At 41.1% G+C, this 14808-nt stretch overlaps 1 protein-coding gene across 1 annotated transcript; it reads left to right on the forward strand.

Moving 5' to 3' along the window:
• Positions 1–4106: 4106 nt before the first annotated feature.
• LOC149278357 (tumor protein p63-regulated gene 1-like protein) lies at positions 4107–13271 on the forward strand. The gene is made up of 8 exons (XM_089502101.1): positions 4107–4155; positions 6683–6867; positions 10242–10281; positions 10374–10453; positions 11707–11798; positions 12126–12302; positions 12614–12767; positions 13077–13271. The coding sequence occupies exons 1-8, from the start codon at positions 4107–4109 to the stop codon at positions 13269–13271; spliced, it is 972 nt and encodes a 323-aa protein (XP_089358227.1).
• The last annotated feature ends 1537 nt before the right edge of the window (positions 13272–14808 follow it).

The raw sequence follows: 14808 nt of genomic DNA on the forward strand, positions 1-14808 counted from the left end.
GAAGCCATTGTGGCAAGAACAAGGTGCCCAAGCCTGCCGTGGTGACATGTCCCAATGTCCTAATCACATATGACCAAGTCAAGTTCTGAAACCCAGACTGGGTATCTAGTTAATCACCCTGTTATGATTTAAAGTAAAAAAAAAAGAGTGTTTTATGGAATTCTTGGAAGCACATTTTTGTCCTTATCAGTATACAAATTCAGTGGGACACGTGCCATTGATGATAATGATACTGCATTACTCATTTACACGTAATGCTATCTGACACCACATCACCCAAGTCACATTTGTATGTAAATGCCCAGTAACACAGCATGACTTAATGTTAAATCGCCTGAATGACACACATCAATTCGCACGCTATGAATCCCCTATGCGTACGGTTAAATATTTGTATTTGAGGAGATAATTGAGATTGATGAAGGATACGGATGTCACAATTATAAATAGGTGTCACAATACAGCATTAGATAAGTTTATAGGGGGAAAAAAGAAAAAGTATATACATAACTCACATTGAAGTAAACAGAAGCCCGCATCATAAAGATTAATTACACTTTAAAATGTAATTTTTAAAGGCGAAATACAGAAAAAGTGAAATCCTCTTATTTCTGCAGAACATCAAATCAAAGAAGTACAGCAACCCAAGTTTGATAGGATTAATAGACTTTCCTTCTGATGCTGAAGTCTTCTGTGGACGATTAAAAAAATATTGCTATCTTTATTTCCCATAAAGAACATGTGGATTATCTGGGATGTCCCACTCCTTAAGCTTTTAATTGTATTTCTAAGTGGCCAGGAGCGAGAGAGAGGGGGAGACATACAGCGAAAGGAGAAAAGAACCACAGTTTCCTTCCTGAAATAAGTCATTCTATCTCTGCAATTGCCTTGGTTACAGTAGCTGCTTTTTCCTAACCATTTATTTTATCTTTTCCCCCCCACTATTCAGGAGACCCCTCTACCCTCTCCAAAGATCCCTTCTCTCCATTAACTCTCTGGATGGGCACCATGCAGAAGATACATGTTTACAAACAGATCCAGCTGAAAGGAAACAATTAATCTACAAGCAGATACAATGTATCCAGGATCTATCTATCTATCTATCTATCTATCTATCTATCTATCTATCTATCTATCTATCCACCTATCTATCTATCTATCTATCTCTCTATCGATCACTGACAGATCATCACATAGGATATAATGAAGAAATGCACATTTTTAGACCCCTGGGACATGCCATTAAATACACTTACATGTATGATTGCAGCTTCACCCCATCTGTGGCTGTACATCTTCTCATTGAATTAAAAGCTAGCAAAAATCCAACGATCTGCAGCAACTTTGCAAGTAACATGATCCCCCTTTTTTCTTAGGCTTTTACATGAAATTCAGATTTTTCTTCTTTTTTTCTCTCTCTCCCTTTAGGCTGCAAAAGACTGTAGCTTCTCCAAAATGTGATATTTTTTTTTTCTGTTTAATCTCTTCTTTGGGGTTTCATGTGGAATTGCTAGGAGGTTATACTTGGATCACATAAAAAGTGTCTTTAAAAAAAATGTATGTTTTTGTTTCCTTTGAGAAAGAAGAAAGCATTGTGCAGTCTGTTAAGTTTGGGGGGGGGGGGGAAATAATAAAAGAAGTTACCAGTAACACTCAGAAAATGTGCTCAGGCATCTGTTTTTCATTGTCCCTGTTTTGATGTGAAAGAGAGATCCAGTGAATGGATAAACTGCTGCTGTCCTTTCTGTAAGGAACTCCTGTGTATGTCTTGGAGTTCAGCATCAGATTCAGTCCCCATTCCAACAACCTCAGTCCATACCCCCTCCAACAGGAACCAGTAAGCAGACTGAAATAGGAGGGGATTTTAAAGACAGGTCACCTCCCTCAGGACAAATTACAAAGATATTCTCTTTTTCACAGCCCTCTCTCTCTGTTAGCACTCACTTCAGTCAAATAATTAGCTTTTTGCCTGCTGCAGACACAGACAGCCCCAAAAAAACAAAAAAAAATCAATTTCCAGTTATCCTCCCAGTCTGAAAAAGGGGTTTGTAAACCAAGATGATCCTGCAGCATCTCAGAGCTGCTTCTAGATAATGACTTCTAAAATAAATTATTCTAGGAGAGATTACCCCCCCTGGGTTTAGAAAACCTCAAGAGAAATGCACAGAGCAGATGACAAAATACACCCCCTCCTGAGATAGGATATTTTATTTATTATTTATTTCTAGGTTTTTTTTAAATCTTTTTTCTTTTTTTCTTTTCTTTTTATTTTTTTTTGCAGTAACTTAAAGTCATTCTTTGGATTGTATCTGCAGATCTCTGTTTTATTACGCATCCTTATCCTTATTATTATACCCTCTGGGTTGATTGAAGTTAGCAATGCACTAAGAGGCAGCCAGTTGAAGCCTAAGAAATTAGCAGAGGTTAATGATACAAAGTATCACTGTTTTGCTTAATCCTATCATTACGCATTAAAATCGAACAATCTGTTGGAATTTGCAATTTGGCGCTGGATTGACGTATTATTACTGCGTACTATGTAGAAAAAGAACAAATCTCATTATGAAACGGAATATGTTTGTGCTTTGGTAAGGAAAGGAAAATCAGACTATTAAAGGATTTGTTGATCCCGCTTTATTTACTCTTGTATTGATTCATTTATTTGGTGGTAAAAGAAGCCGATACAAATTCCTTTTATTTTTTTCATTAGTGGCAAACAATAAATAACACTTGGACCAAGTTATTAACATAGAATTTGATGGCAGGCAAAACCCGTCTCGTCTGCTGAATTTTTTATGATGTAAAAAGACTCAGACCTTAGTCAGTCCTTGGTCTCGTCTTAGGTTCTATCTAATAACTAATGCATATATAAATTCCCTTAATGTTTTAGCCTCAACCACACCTACTGGTAGGCTGTTCTACTTACCCACTGCACTTGCACTTCTTTACAAGTTCATGCTACTAAACTGATTTAGTCCCAACTCCATTGTATCGCATACTCTTGCTTCACTGGTGCATATCACATTACTCAGTAAATACTCTAAAATTGGTAAAAATTCACAAAAATACTCCCAACAAACAGATCCAGATGAACCAACCAACCACCAAAGTATTGTAAATCAATGGAGAACATCGTCAGTTTCCATGTTTGTTTTTTCCTATTTCTCCGGTACCTGGAAAGTCTAAAATACCCAGCGACCATTAAAAGCATCATTGTCCAAGATGCCCTTTAACCACCTATGGCACGTAGCTTCCTAGAGCTGATGCTACACACACAGACGCCATCGATCATATTAAAAATTAAATAACTTATCATCAGCAGAATGTTTCTGTTTGATGGCAAAATGCCACTGATTAATCAGTAAGTTTAAAGACAACCGATCGTCTTTCTTAATCCAGAACCCATTGAGAGAATCCGTCTTGATCAGATTGGGATGCTCATTCTTGCCCATTATTTTATTGCATTTCATTCCTTCGAAGAAGCCGGCATGCTGCTTAAGGCAGAGCCTTAATATAGGGAGGTCAATCTAATGGGGCATAAACCTTGAAGGTGACATTCAACCTGACTTAGCCGTGGGGCAGGATCTGTTGGCTTGAGTGGCGTGTTTTTCCTTGGACGGTGCCAAGTTAGTTTTTTGGTGTATCGGCTCTTGGCAGTTCCCTTTGTAAGGAAGTGGCCATTTATCTTGGCTCATCCATAGTTAATGACAGTGGTCTCGCCTACTGGAATGAAAACAGAAGACACCCTCGGCTTCAAGGTGATGATTAAAAGGGAAGCTTCTGTTGCTAGAAATGTTGGATTTTACCCTAATAAAAGTTATAATAATAAGTTTTATGTCATGACTCTACATAGACAGTTTAATGTCTCACCAACAAACAATGGGGTTTAAGGAACTTTGTAAGCTTTTTTTATATACATTCTTTAACCTGCTTAAAAGAAAAATACCTAAATTTTAGTGGAAGCCCTCATTCCTTCGTGGTCCTGTTTTCATGCCACTTAAAGCAGGGAGTGCTTTCTGCACTAATGAATGGGGGGGTCTCATGAATGCTCCCCCCGGAACTCTCACTGACCCTGGCCACACGCTACACAGGCATAAAAACGTAACATGCCGGCGTTGTATACCATGTGGGCAAAGGAATCAGGAGCTGTGCTCGGTGAAAGGGGGTCCGCACAGCAATGTAAAGGGGGATCCTCAGATATCATATATATGCATTAAAGTTTATATGATGGCTGGTGTCTCCTGTTAACCAAAAACTATGTATTCCGGCTCATTTTGTGTTAAGTTGCACAATTCTTTCACCCCCCCCCCCCCCAAATCAGTCTGTTTAACTGACTGAAGAATGAACAGATGTCCAGCCATAAAGCATGACTATCTATTTCTTTATACGGAAGAGTAAATTATATCAGCCACAGCACATTTATGGTTTTATGTCATTATACGGAAATGAAACTAGCTTACCCGTCCTTAATCATATCAAATAATGTGCGTAGGGGAAGATTTTCTCCTGCCGCTAATATGTACCCGTTATAGATTGTATGATGTCCCTTAAAATATATATAATATTTTATTTAATATTTCTTTTACTTTATTTATGTAGAATTAGGTAGGAATGACCACTTTCTCTTACTGCGTTCCAGTAATAACACGTTTTCCCTGCTCCGCTGCCTGTATATTAGGGTGTTTCGCTATATGACGGTTCTATATGGCATCTTGGCCCTGAATGTCTCTCTTTACCGTACCAGGTCAGGGATGAAATAAATAGTTTGTGCAGGAATTTGTTTTATGTTTTATCTATTCTGTATGTTCTTTAATTGGACTGTTCATGTTGATTATATTTTTGTTGTATATTATATCAAAGTGGCTAATATTCCCCTCTTGTGTTATTTCATTTAGTCGTGTTTTTGCGTGGACGCCATCATATCGAGCTCCTGGCCATCTCGATCCACTGAGACCCTAGGTGTTCGTTTTCCTGATTTATTTGACTTCTAGATAAGGACATTCAATGCAGAAACATATCATTTTAACCATTAGGCCCCATATAGTCTGCCTATTTTTCCTGATCTAAACACTAAAACCTTTATCAGTCGTTGGTCTCGTCTTAGATTCAGGAACCCTATGCCTATTCCATGCATGTTTAAACCCCCTCACTGTATTACCCTCTACCACTTCTGCTGGAAGCTTGCTCTACTTATCTACCACCATCTCAGTAAAGTAAAACTCACAAAGGAGTTGAGACCCAGGGACCAATCCCCTTAGGCATTTTTTTTATTCCGTCAGACATACATTTTGTCTTCTCTACCTACATCTACAAAACATTTCAAATGCATATTTACCTATACATTTACAGCATTAACCCCGTCTGCGCTGTATCGCTGATCCATATAGTGTTATTTTAATAAAAAAAAATAGCTTTTGATTAAAAAACAAGGAGATTTCCAAGAGACCCCAAACTTTTGAAAGGTTCTGTATACAGTATATATATATATATATATTTATTTATTGTATGTGATTTAAAACGGGTTTGAAGAAATACTGATTTCGTTGCCGTCGCAGCTGCAGCAATAGTTATCTAAAGGGCTCTTAAATGGGTATTGATTTTTACACCAAAAACTCAATTGATTGGGCCAAAGGTTTATATAAAAATATATTCCCGGGCTGGCTCACCGTCACAGACACGCATTTTCATACATGGCTAACGAAACACTTTATCCTTTTTCTAAATTAACTTTTCCATATCATTTTGTACTTTTTGAAACCTAGACATTAGGTTCCCTCCACAAACTCTTATAGCTTTAGTGACTATATGTGCTATTTTTATGGTGGTCCAATAAAAGGTGTCCCCTTCAGCTGAAGACTCCATCTTCTCTTGGACCATTAGAGGCCCTTGGAATCCAGATTCGCGGGAGCGGGATCTTGACACCCCACACTCTCCACCCATTTCTCCTTTATATGGAGAACACCCATTGACGTCAATGGGTAGTCTTGGCCGCGTCCCGCAAAGTTCCCAGGTAGGCAGATAAGATCCATTTGGCCCATCTAGTCTTACTTACCCCATCGGGTGGCCATGGCCTTAAAGTGCAAGGACCACCCCACCATCACCAGTCCAGCCCAGTCCCCGATAAGTTTCTTAGTTGGTTTAACTTTACCTTTAGAAGTAAAACTACTTTATACTCGAATAATGATATCATTTGCTGGACAAAGTAAAAAGGTATCAAGTTTTCTGCAAACGTCCTTGTGTTTGTTCTGTAAACATGGATACCTCTTCACGCGAAGCGCATGTTGCCTTTAAGAATATTTTTCGGTTTTATTTAGGTTTTGTACTCGGCACGGTGAGAAATCGCACCTGTGATCCTCATTAACTACATTGTTACGGGTTTGGCTCGAAATTCTGCTTGCTCAGAACACGTTTTTGGGACGTCTACGCAACACAAGTAGTTCAAATAACATATTTTAAGCTGCGCCTGGGAATGATTACTGCATGAAATCCAGTCTTTGATTGCTGGGGCTCTTGTTAAAAAAAAAAAAAAGCAGAAATCATGCATTTTTTAAGCTTCCAACAAGCACAAGAGCGCTGCCAGAGTTATAACGCAGCTCAAAGAGCATCCACGGGACGCAGGGGTATGTTGCAGACCTTTAAACGTACAGAAACCCCACCATATTTTTATTCTCTGTTGACACAGCTTTGAGTTTTCTCCGATTCTGGGTCGGAATCTGCCGAAGTCTGCCGAGTGGCAAAGCTATGCCGTATGGGGTCACGCTGCGAAAATACGTCGGCCCTCCTCAAGTTAACTCTAATACACAGACGCTTTATCCGTGGCAGTTCTTCAGCTGGAATAATGTCTATGTTGAGTTTAAAAGGCGTGCCGTGAGGTTGTGGGTTTTGCACACTTAGAAATGTCTGTGTTTTTGAAAGAAACGCGCATTTTGTCCATTAAAATGACACGAAATGGATCAGAAATCCGGCACAGATGGGGTTAATGTTGTAAATTACTATTGTTGCCGGAAACAGCTGATTTTTAATGGAATCTCTTCATAGGGGTACAGAGGCCCTTTATCACTCCCATCACTCCTGTGTTCCAATGGCCCTTTATCACTCCCATCACTCCTGTGTTCCAATGGCCCTTTATCACTCCCATCACTCCTGTGTTCCAATGGCCCTTTATCACTCCCATCACTCCTGTGTTCCAATGGCCCTTTATCACTCCCATCACTCCTGTGTTCCAATGGCCCTTCATCACTCCCATCACTCCTGTGTTCCAATGGCCCTTTATCACTCCCATCACTCCTGTGTTCCAATGGCACGTTGTGTTCGCTAATCCAAGATTAAGTTGAGAAAACCCTTTTGTAATTTTGTTACAGCTAGAAATTTACTTGTTTTCCATGAAAACAGCTCGGTGACCCCAAACTTTTGAACGGTAGTGTATGTAACGATTGTACTCTCTCTTAATGATCAGTGGAACTCTGAGGCCTAATTAATATTACATGTGTGATTACGCAACTTGCAAACACAGCAAGACGTACGCTTTTATTACACACATTAACCCTTTGATAACGAGTGATTTGTTTTCAACCCACGGCTAAAGTCACCACGTAAAATCCCAAGACCGAACTCATCTCCTGACACAAATATAATCCCACCACACTCAGAAATGATTCAAGACATTTTGTTGTGGCTCTTGGAGCCTGTAACGTCATATCCCTTTGGAAATATTTAATATTTAAATGCCTGAATGTATCCAGCCGGTGCCCGCACTTATGTCATTTATCAGCCATTGGCCTTAAAGTGCCGGCGTCTATTTTATTCCCCTGTTTTAGTTGTATATATATATATATATATATATATATATATATATATACAGATATATGTGGATTTCTCAATATTTTTTTCTGTCTAGTCCAGTAAATAAATCCGGGCCGGTAACAAACAGCCTGTCTCGCGTAAATATACAGCCTCGGGGATAGGCAATCGTCTAAAAGCGATGTGAAAGCGTTTTTCCGTGATTGAGTTTTCTGGGTTTGCCGCGGCGGAAACACGTGTCTATTTGTGAAATAAAACACAGGTTTTTTTTTCCCCCATTAAATGTAATCAACGTATTCAATTATAAAAATGTCAGTCTCTTCCGTTCAGCATAAAAGGATGAAATCGGTGTCTTCTTGTGTGGAAAAAATGTAAATGGATTTCTGTTTGTAATGCTGGGTACCACAGCGTGACATTTTAGTGAAATGGATATTACGGAGTCAGATATGTATCTGTTCGATACATCACATTGCAGGAGTAAAATTAAAGTCCGTTTAGTTTGGGCGCATGGAATGAAACATGTCAACTTGTCAGCTGTGTGGGAAATCGAACTATACGCTGTCATTAACACCGGCGGAAATTCCTCCCAATCTCCTGCTAAAGGATTCGACTTATTTTCACAGAAAATGTAAATTAAAGGGACCGGATAAGCCAATAAACAACCATTTTGACGTTTTCGGATTTTTATGGAAAATATACCTGCAACATAATGACCCTGGGAGCAGTACCTTTGTGGCGTGATTAAAAACTTTATTACCTTGAGTTATTGGAAAATTTTGACTATTTTAGGGACAATAAGAGGAAATAATTTTATATTTTGTGCCAGCTCTGCCTAGCCTTCATAGAGTAAATGGGCCAGTTTTGTAAACAGATCATTGAACAGGAGCGCAGCAGAAGGACAGACGAGACAAGCGGAGGGACAGACAGGAGGACGGTGTGTCGTCCACTTTTGTAGCTCGGGGACCGCCTTCCCCCCCTGGACCTAATCGTCCTAGGCCAGTCAATGAACTGGGAAAGGGATGGGCGGTGGGTGGAAGGGGGCTGAGAGATGGTGGAACCGATCACACCTCAATGGCTTCGCTGGAAGCCTAGTAATTAATAGGGACACTTAGGGCAAATGGGGCAATAGGTATAGAGCATAGAAAGGCATTTCACATGAATCGTTACCCACTGTACAGCGCTGCAGACTATGATGGCACTATTAATTAATACATAATAAAAGTGATGAATAACTCTGTTAAGGGTAATTAAGTAACCACCATGTAAGTGTCGCAGTTACACCATTTCAAACACTATTCTTCATATAGTTCTTTAGTTAGCTGGCGTTTGCTGCCATCTAGTGGTCTGTTGGGGGTACTAATTGATGATTTAAAATAAAGTTAAAATGATTTGTGGAAACGCTTAGTGACTTCCTTCTGTCCTCCTATAACTTACTAAATCAATATGTCCAGCTTGGAGAGGAGACAGAGGAGAAGTGATAGAAACATTTAAATACTTAAAGGGATTAAACAGACAGTTTATTTCGAACGTGGAGACATTTTAGAAAAAGAGGTCACAATCTAAAACTAGAGGGTCCTCGAGGAGGAGACTCGTTCTCTTCATGATATAATTAGCCCATTAAGGAGGATATTTTGAAAATATAGCTTTTCGACATAATCCTCACTTCATTCTTCCAACTCGATATCACTCCCCGTGCAAGTTCCACTGTCAGTTATTTCCATGGCCTGTTCCAGTCCCCTATCACATTTATCTGGTTTAAAGTATCAGTTTATTCTTCATCCATTGGTGATCGTATTTAGCGACGGGGATAAAGTCAACCGACGGATCCGTGCCTTCCATGCGCTGCCAGCCGTTCTGTAGAATGTGTCATTATGTAACATCAGATAAAGGGTTAAACCGTTAAATTATACAGTTTTATGCGCATCCTATACCCGGGTTCTCACTATAGATAGAGAGAGAGAGAAATTTCTCTATGTTTGCATTGCATGCAGTGCGCTGGTATGGAGGATTCGTGTCGTTCTCTTGCTCTATGACATCAGAGATGATGTAAAACACTCGGCAGTGTGTAGCAGGCACGTTGTTGCCAGTTGCTTTACAACTTGTGAGATTGTGATAGATAATTGTGTATTTTGGTAAAACAGTTTGTTTATAACTTTTGCGGTGTGTTCTCTGCATCCTTGCTTACACTGTACCAGCCTTAAAACACCAGCTCGCAGCCAGTAGTCCAGAACCACTGCTGCTGCTGAACTACAACTCCCAGGCGCCTTAGCGTGAAACACTTATAGAGGACTACAAAGACCATGATGCCTTGCGCGCTTTCTAGCATTGACAGACCAGGCGCTGTACGTTCCTAGCCCGTGACACGCTCTGCAGCCGGATGTGATGTTCCAGGGGCGCGGTAGGCACAGCTGACTGCAGGCGGAAGTGTACGGTGTAAACAGTACCGGTGTATCCGGCGGGGCTCGGACCTGTCATGTTGCAGTTTAATGACTCCGATACGAGCCCGGCAGCTCTGGAGGTGCAGCTGAGCCCGGCGAAGAGCACGGCGGGGGCAGGGCCCATGCCCTCGGGAGGTAACGTGCAATCCGTGCGCTCCCTTACCGTGCACAATCCTACCCTGCAGGCTCGGGTCAAGGAGTATTTCGTATTCAGGGTGAGAGTCTCTCCTTTTATTCCATAAAGCCCCGAGGCTGGCTCGGTGTTAGAGGGTGGGCTTCCTCGGTTATTGCTCGGTCGTACACCCTGTAACCCTGCGGGGGGGGGGGTCATTTGATACGCAGCCCACCCCGTATACATGGAAGGAAGACAAGGGTAATTTAATTCTACAAAACCTTACTAATTAAATTCAGATTTTCCATGCTCGATCCTTGTTTTCTTCATACATTGTATCTCATTACATATTGTAACTATATTACTATTGTTTTATATAGCACCATCATATTCCGTAGAGCTGTACAACTTATTCTTAAGCAGTGATTTGCTTTGAAAATGTTTCAGATATTAGAAAAGGATCTAGATAACCTTGAAGTGGCCGCTATAAATAACTAATATCTGGAAGCCGTTCCTGTCAGACAACGGATCGCTTGTGCTGTTACCCTAGAATAAAGCGTATCTTATCAAATGGATGTTTTTCAATAAGGGTGGTCTTGAGTGAGCTAAATATTTCACCCGATCATATAATTTCTGTGAATACAGGGCGTGACGAAGCGGCCATGGAACCTTAAGGCCAACGGCCACCTGATGACATAAGTGCGGCTGACAGTTGGATATGCGCGGCCACGGGCCAAGGTTCTTTGGTGTGCGGCCGGGGATATCCAGCTGCTGCCGGCACGCTGCGGCACCCGATCAGCAGATCCGGTGACGGCGTGGCGCTGTTGGCTCACCAGGAGTTTGCCCAGGGGCCGGTCCAGGCCTGAGTATATCCACCAAGCAGCCGCGCGTCAGGGAAGTATATTTCACCATAGTGGAGATCCTTCAACACAACGTCTAATCAAAAGACGTAATGCAATGTGAATATGACTTCACTGAAAGGGTGGGGAATATATGGAACATCTTTCAGCAGTTGGCACTGAGTATGGCACGTGGGGCACAAAAAGTGCAAACGCATAACCACAAAATGTATGCGTCCCCGGAAAAATATATATAAAACATATTGCATAAAGGACCAGTTATGGAAAATGCTGACGCTACTGTTACTCAATAAGACTTCTGGACCCAGCCCAGATTCAAGTGGAATGCGACTGTGGTGTGTAACGTCTGTCCTATAGCGTCAATTCTGTTGTTATGTTCACGTCCGTATATATGTATGTTCATGTCCGTGTATGTATATATATATATATATATATGTTCTGTGTAGGGAATGAACTGGGTGACCGTTGCTTTCTTGTCTGTACATTTGTTTTGCAGCCTGGAACTCTTGATCAAGCTGTAAATGATATCCGTCTGGTAGTTTCACCCACAGAGGATGGAGGCGTTCAGAGCGTCTGGCTGCTGACTGAGTAAGGAAAAGAAGATCGTTGGACGCGCTCCTTTTAAGAACCACATGCATCGCACCCCCCGCTCTGGCCCTCGAAGGGCTAAATTAATAGGTTACCACAGCATCGTAGCCATAGCTCATAAAGCTCTGGTGGGAGATGAGAGAACTTTGGCCAGTTTTTGACAAACCAGAACCACATTAATTCTGGTGCACAATTAGGAACAATTAACAGAACATAATTTTTTATATTTTGGGGGTTTCTGTTGGAAAAAAAAAATGAAATCTCGATTTACGTGTGAGTTTGGTATAAATTTCAAGTTCTGCTTCTGTCCTGTCGTTTTGTCATTAGAGTTGATCATTGGAACAATGACAAAGAGCGCCTGGTCCTGATAACCGATAGATCCCTCCTGATCTGCAAGTATGACTTCCTCAGCTTGCAGTGTGTGCAGGTGGTGCGCGTGGGGCTCAATGCCATCGATACCATTTCCGTTGGAGAGTTTCAATTTCCTCATATGTCTCTCAGCAGGTTAGTAGCCAAATGCTTCTCTATGAATGTTTCCTTTTATTTATACCGTGATCGTCTGTAGGGTATCTTCAGTGAATAGTTAATATAACCTGCCTAAAGTTACTATTTAAAATATGATACCTTCAGCATGTTGTCTGGGAGTTGTAACCCGCTACTGGCCGAAAGTCCATCGTTGTCCAACAGATTGTCTGTCATCCCCTCGTAGCCTCCTACATCAAACCATATAACATTGATAGTATTGCTGCGTTCTTCATGCACTCTAATTAGATTTCTAGCTTCCCCTGTGATCGCGGCATCTGGTTTTGTTTTAGACGGGAAGGTGTTGGAATACGTATTCTCTGGAATAAAAGCAGCCATACGTCCTTCATGAACAAATGGAATCCTTGGTCGACCAACATGCCATATACCACCTTCACAGAACATCCAATGGCACTAGCAGAGGAGAAGATTGTCCCTCTCTGCAAGGTGAGTTAATGAGAGAAATAAACATAGCTATACCGGCCCAGGAGAATATGGAATCTTTAGCTGAAGGCGATACCTTATATTGACCGACACAGAATAAGATGTAGAGCCAAATAACCAAAGAGGTCATCAGAGGTCCCAAGAGACCTCTTAAGTCCTCAAAGTTTTGGTGATTCTACATCTTTTCTCTGTTGGCCTAATGAAAGGTTTGGTCTGATTCTTGCTAGGAGTGCTCACAATATAAAACACCTTTAGATTTTGGAAGCCTTTTAGATTTTCTGGCTGACAGTTGCATTGGATTTTGTCCTAAAGTTGGAAAACTTTCGGGAGCAGTTGATCCAGGCAGTGAAGAGAGCCCATCGAGAGAACCCACTGCCAGGTAGACCAAATGGGGTGCTGGTATTAGAACAGCCACTGGTGATTGAAACTTACATCGGACTAATGTCTTTTATCAACAACGAGGCCAAACTGGGATATTCCTTGTCAAGGGGCAAGATTGGATTTTGATTGGGAAGAAGACGGACATACGCCAGATGGGATTCAGGTTGTATCGAACTGCTGCATGTTTCATATGTCAGGAAAAAATAGGAAACGTGTACCTAGGAGAAGCAGCTTGTAGATGTTGGTGAAGCGCAACTCACGTAATCCTCCTCCAGCAGCCCAGATATCCTGGGAGATGCAGTTCACCAACAGGGTGCTCACCCTTGATGTCCGGTAAGGGCTTCTTGCTGATCATCCCGGATTTAATTCCGGTGCATTGGATATACGGAGGGCCTAGAGCACAAACAGTTACTTAGCCTATGTTAAGCCCCCGGGGGCAATGTGTAAAGCTCCTTTATGGTTTGATTTCTGTGAATCACCTGCTGTTCCTTAATATTTGCTGCTGTTTTCTTTACTCTGCAATGAATGATGAACTTGGGAGATTTTCCTGGAAGTCTCACTGGCCCGGTTACCCTCAGACTTGTGTAAAATGCACTTTATCTCCAGATACCATGTAACTGTATACGCTGTGTATAAAAGCAGCCCCATTGTTAGTTAACAGACCTAAAGCCTCATTGCCAAGTGCAGTAGGGAATTATAACGGCAGTTTGGAAAGTTTAGAAGTTACTACTAGCGAAAAAGCTTATCGGGAATGGTTTAGCTCTCTATCTTATGGAACCTTTTTCGTTCTTAAAATTCTCATGTCTAGTATGACTGGTTTAGTACGGTGGCATGTTTTTGTATAATGATGGTTAAAAATTGTGTATTACGGTGTATATAAAAGGGCTGTTTCACTGCTGTTCTGATTTTATTGCATTGATCAGCTTTGATAGTGTAGGGATGCGTAACCCTGTTCCCAGCGTAATGTATAACCAATTTGTGACTGATGCGCAATGCCAGTCTCACAGGCTGGATGTAGGGTGGTTTATTTATTAAAGCAGATGTAGTCTCAAAAACTTAAAGCATCTCCCAGTCTATCCACTAATTACAATAATAGGTGAAAAGATGGAGGACAAGAAGTAACCACTAGCTTATAATTATATACAAAATAAATAAGATGGGATATACTTACTGAAGGCGGTTGGTACTGAACTGGACACGCAAGTTCCTTAAATATATTCTCCCAGCCGAGTCCATTGATCAATAGAGCAATAATATCTAAAACATTCAAACACTAGCCTAGCTGCAAGTATTCTCCGTCCAAACCGATCAAAATACATTTACTGCCACTTTCCACATGTCAAAATATGGTGTGATTCATTACTTTGATCATTCATAAAATAGCTGAACTCCGCAGGGTCGTATCTTTGACTTGAAGAACAAAATAGTTGTAACATACAAACAAAATGTGACTTAACTAAATAGCCAGAACAGTTACACGCGATATAACGGGCGGTATCCTCTGCAGGTATAGGGTTTGTACTTGCTGTATATCCAGCCCGGTGTGTAATACAGCCGGGGTGCTCGTTCCTAACCGAGGATCGCTGCTAAATTTAAAGTTATTATTTCGCCAGTTGCACGGATCGCTGCGCTATGCATTCAGCGCTTTAACAAGATAACTAAA

The sequence above is a fragment of the Sceloporus occidentalis genome, unplaced genomic scaffold (assembly GCF_023333645.1).
Source record: "Sceloporus occidentalis isolate IW3139 unplaced genomic scaffold, rSceOcc1.0.p SCAF_193, whole genome shotgun sequence".
Taxonomy (NCBI): Eukaryota; Metazoa; Chordata; class Lepidosauria; order Squamata; family Phrynosomatidae; genus Sceloporus; species Sceloporus occidentalis.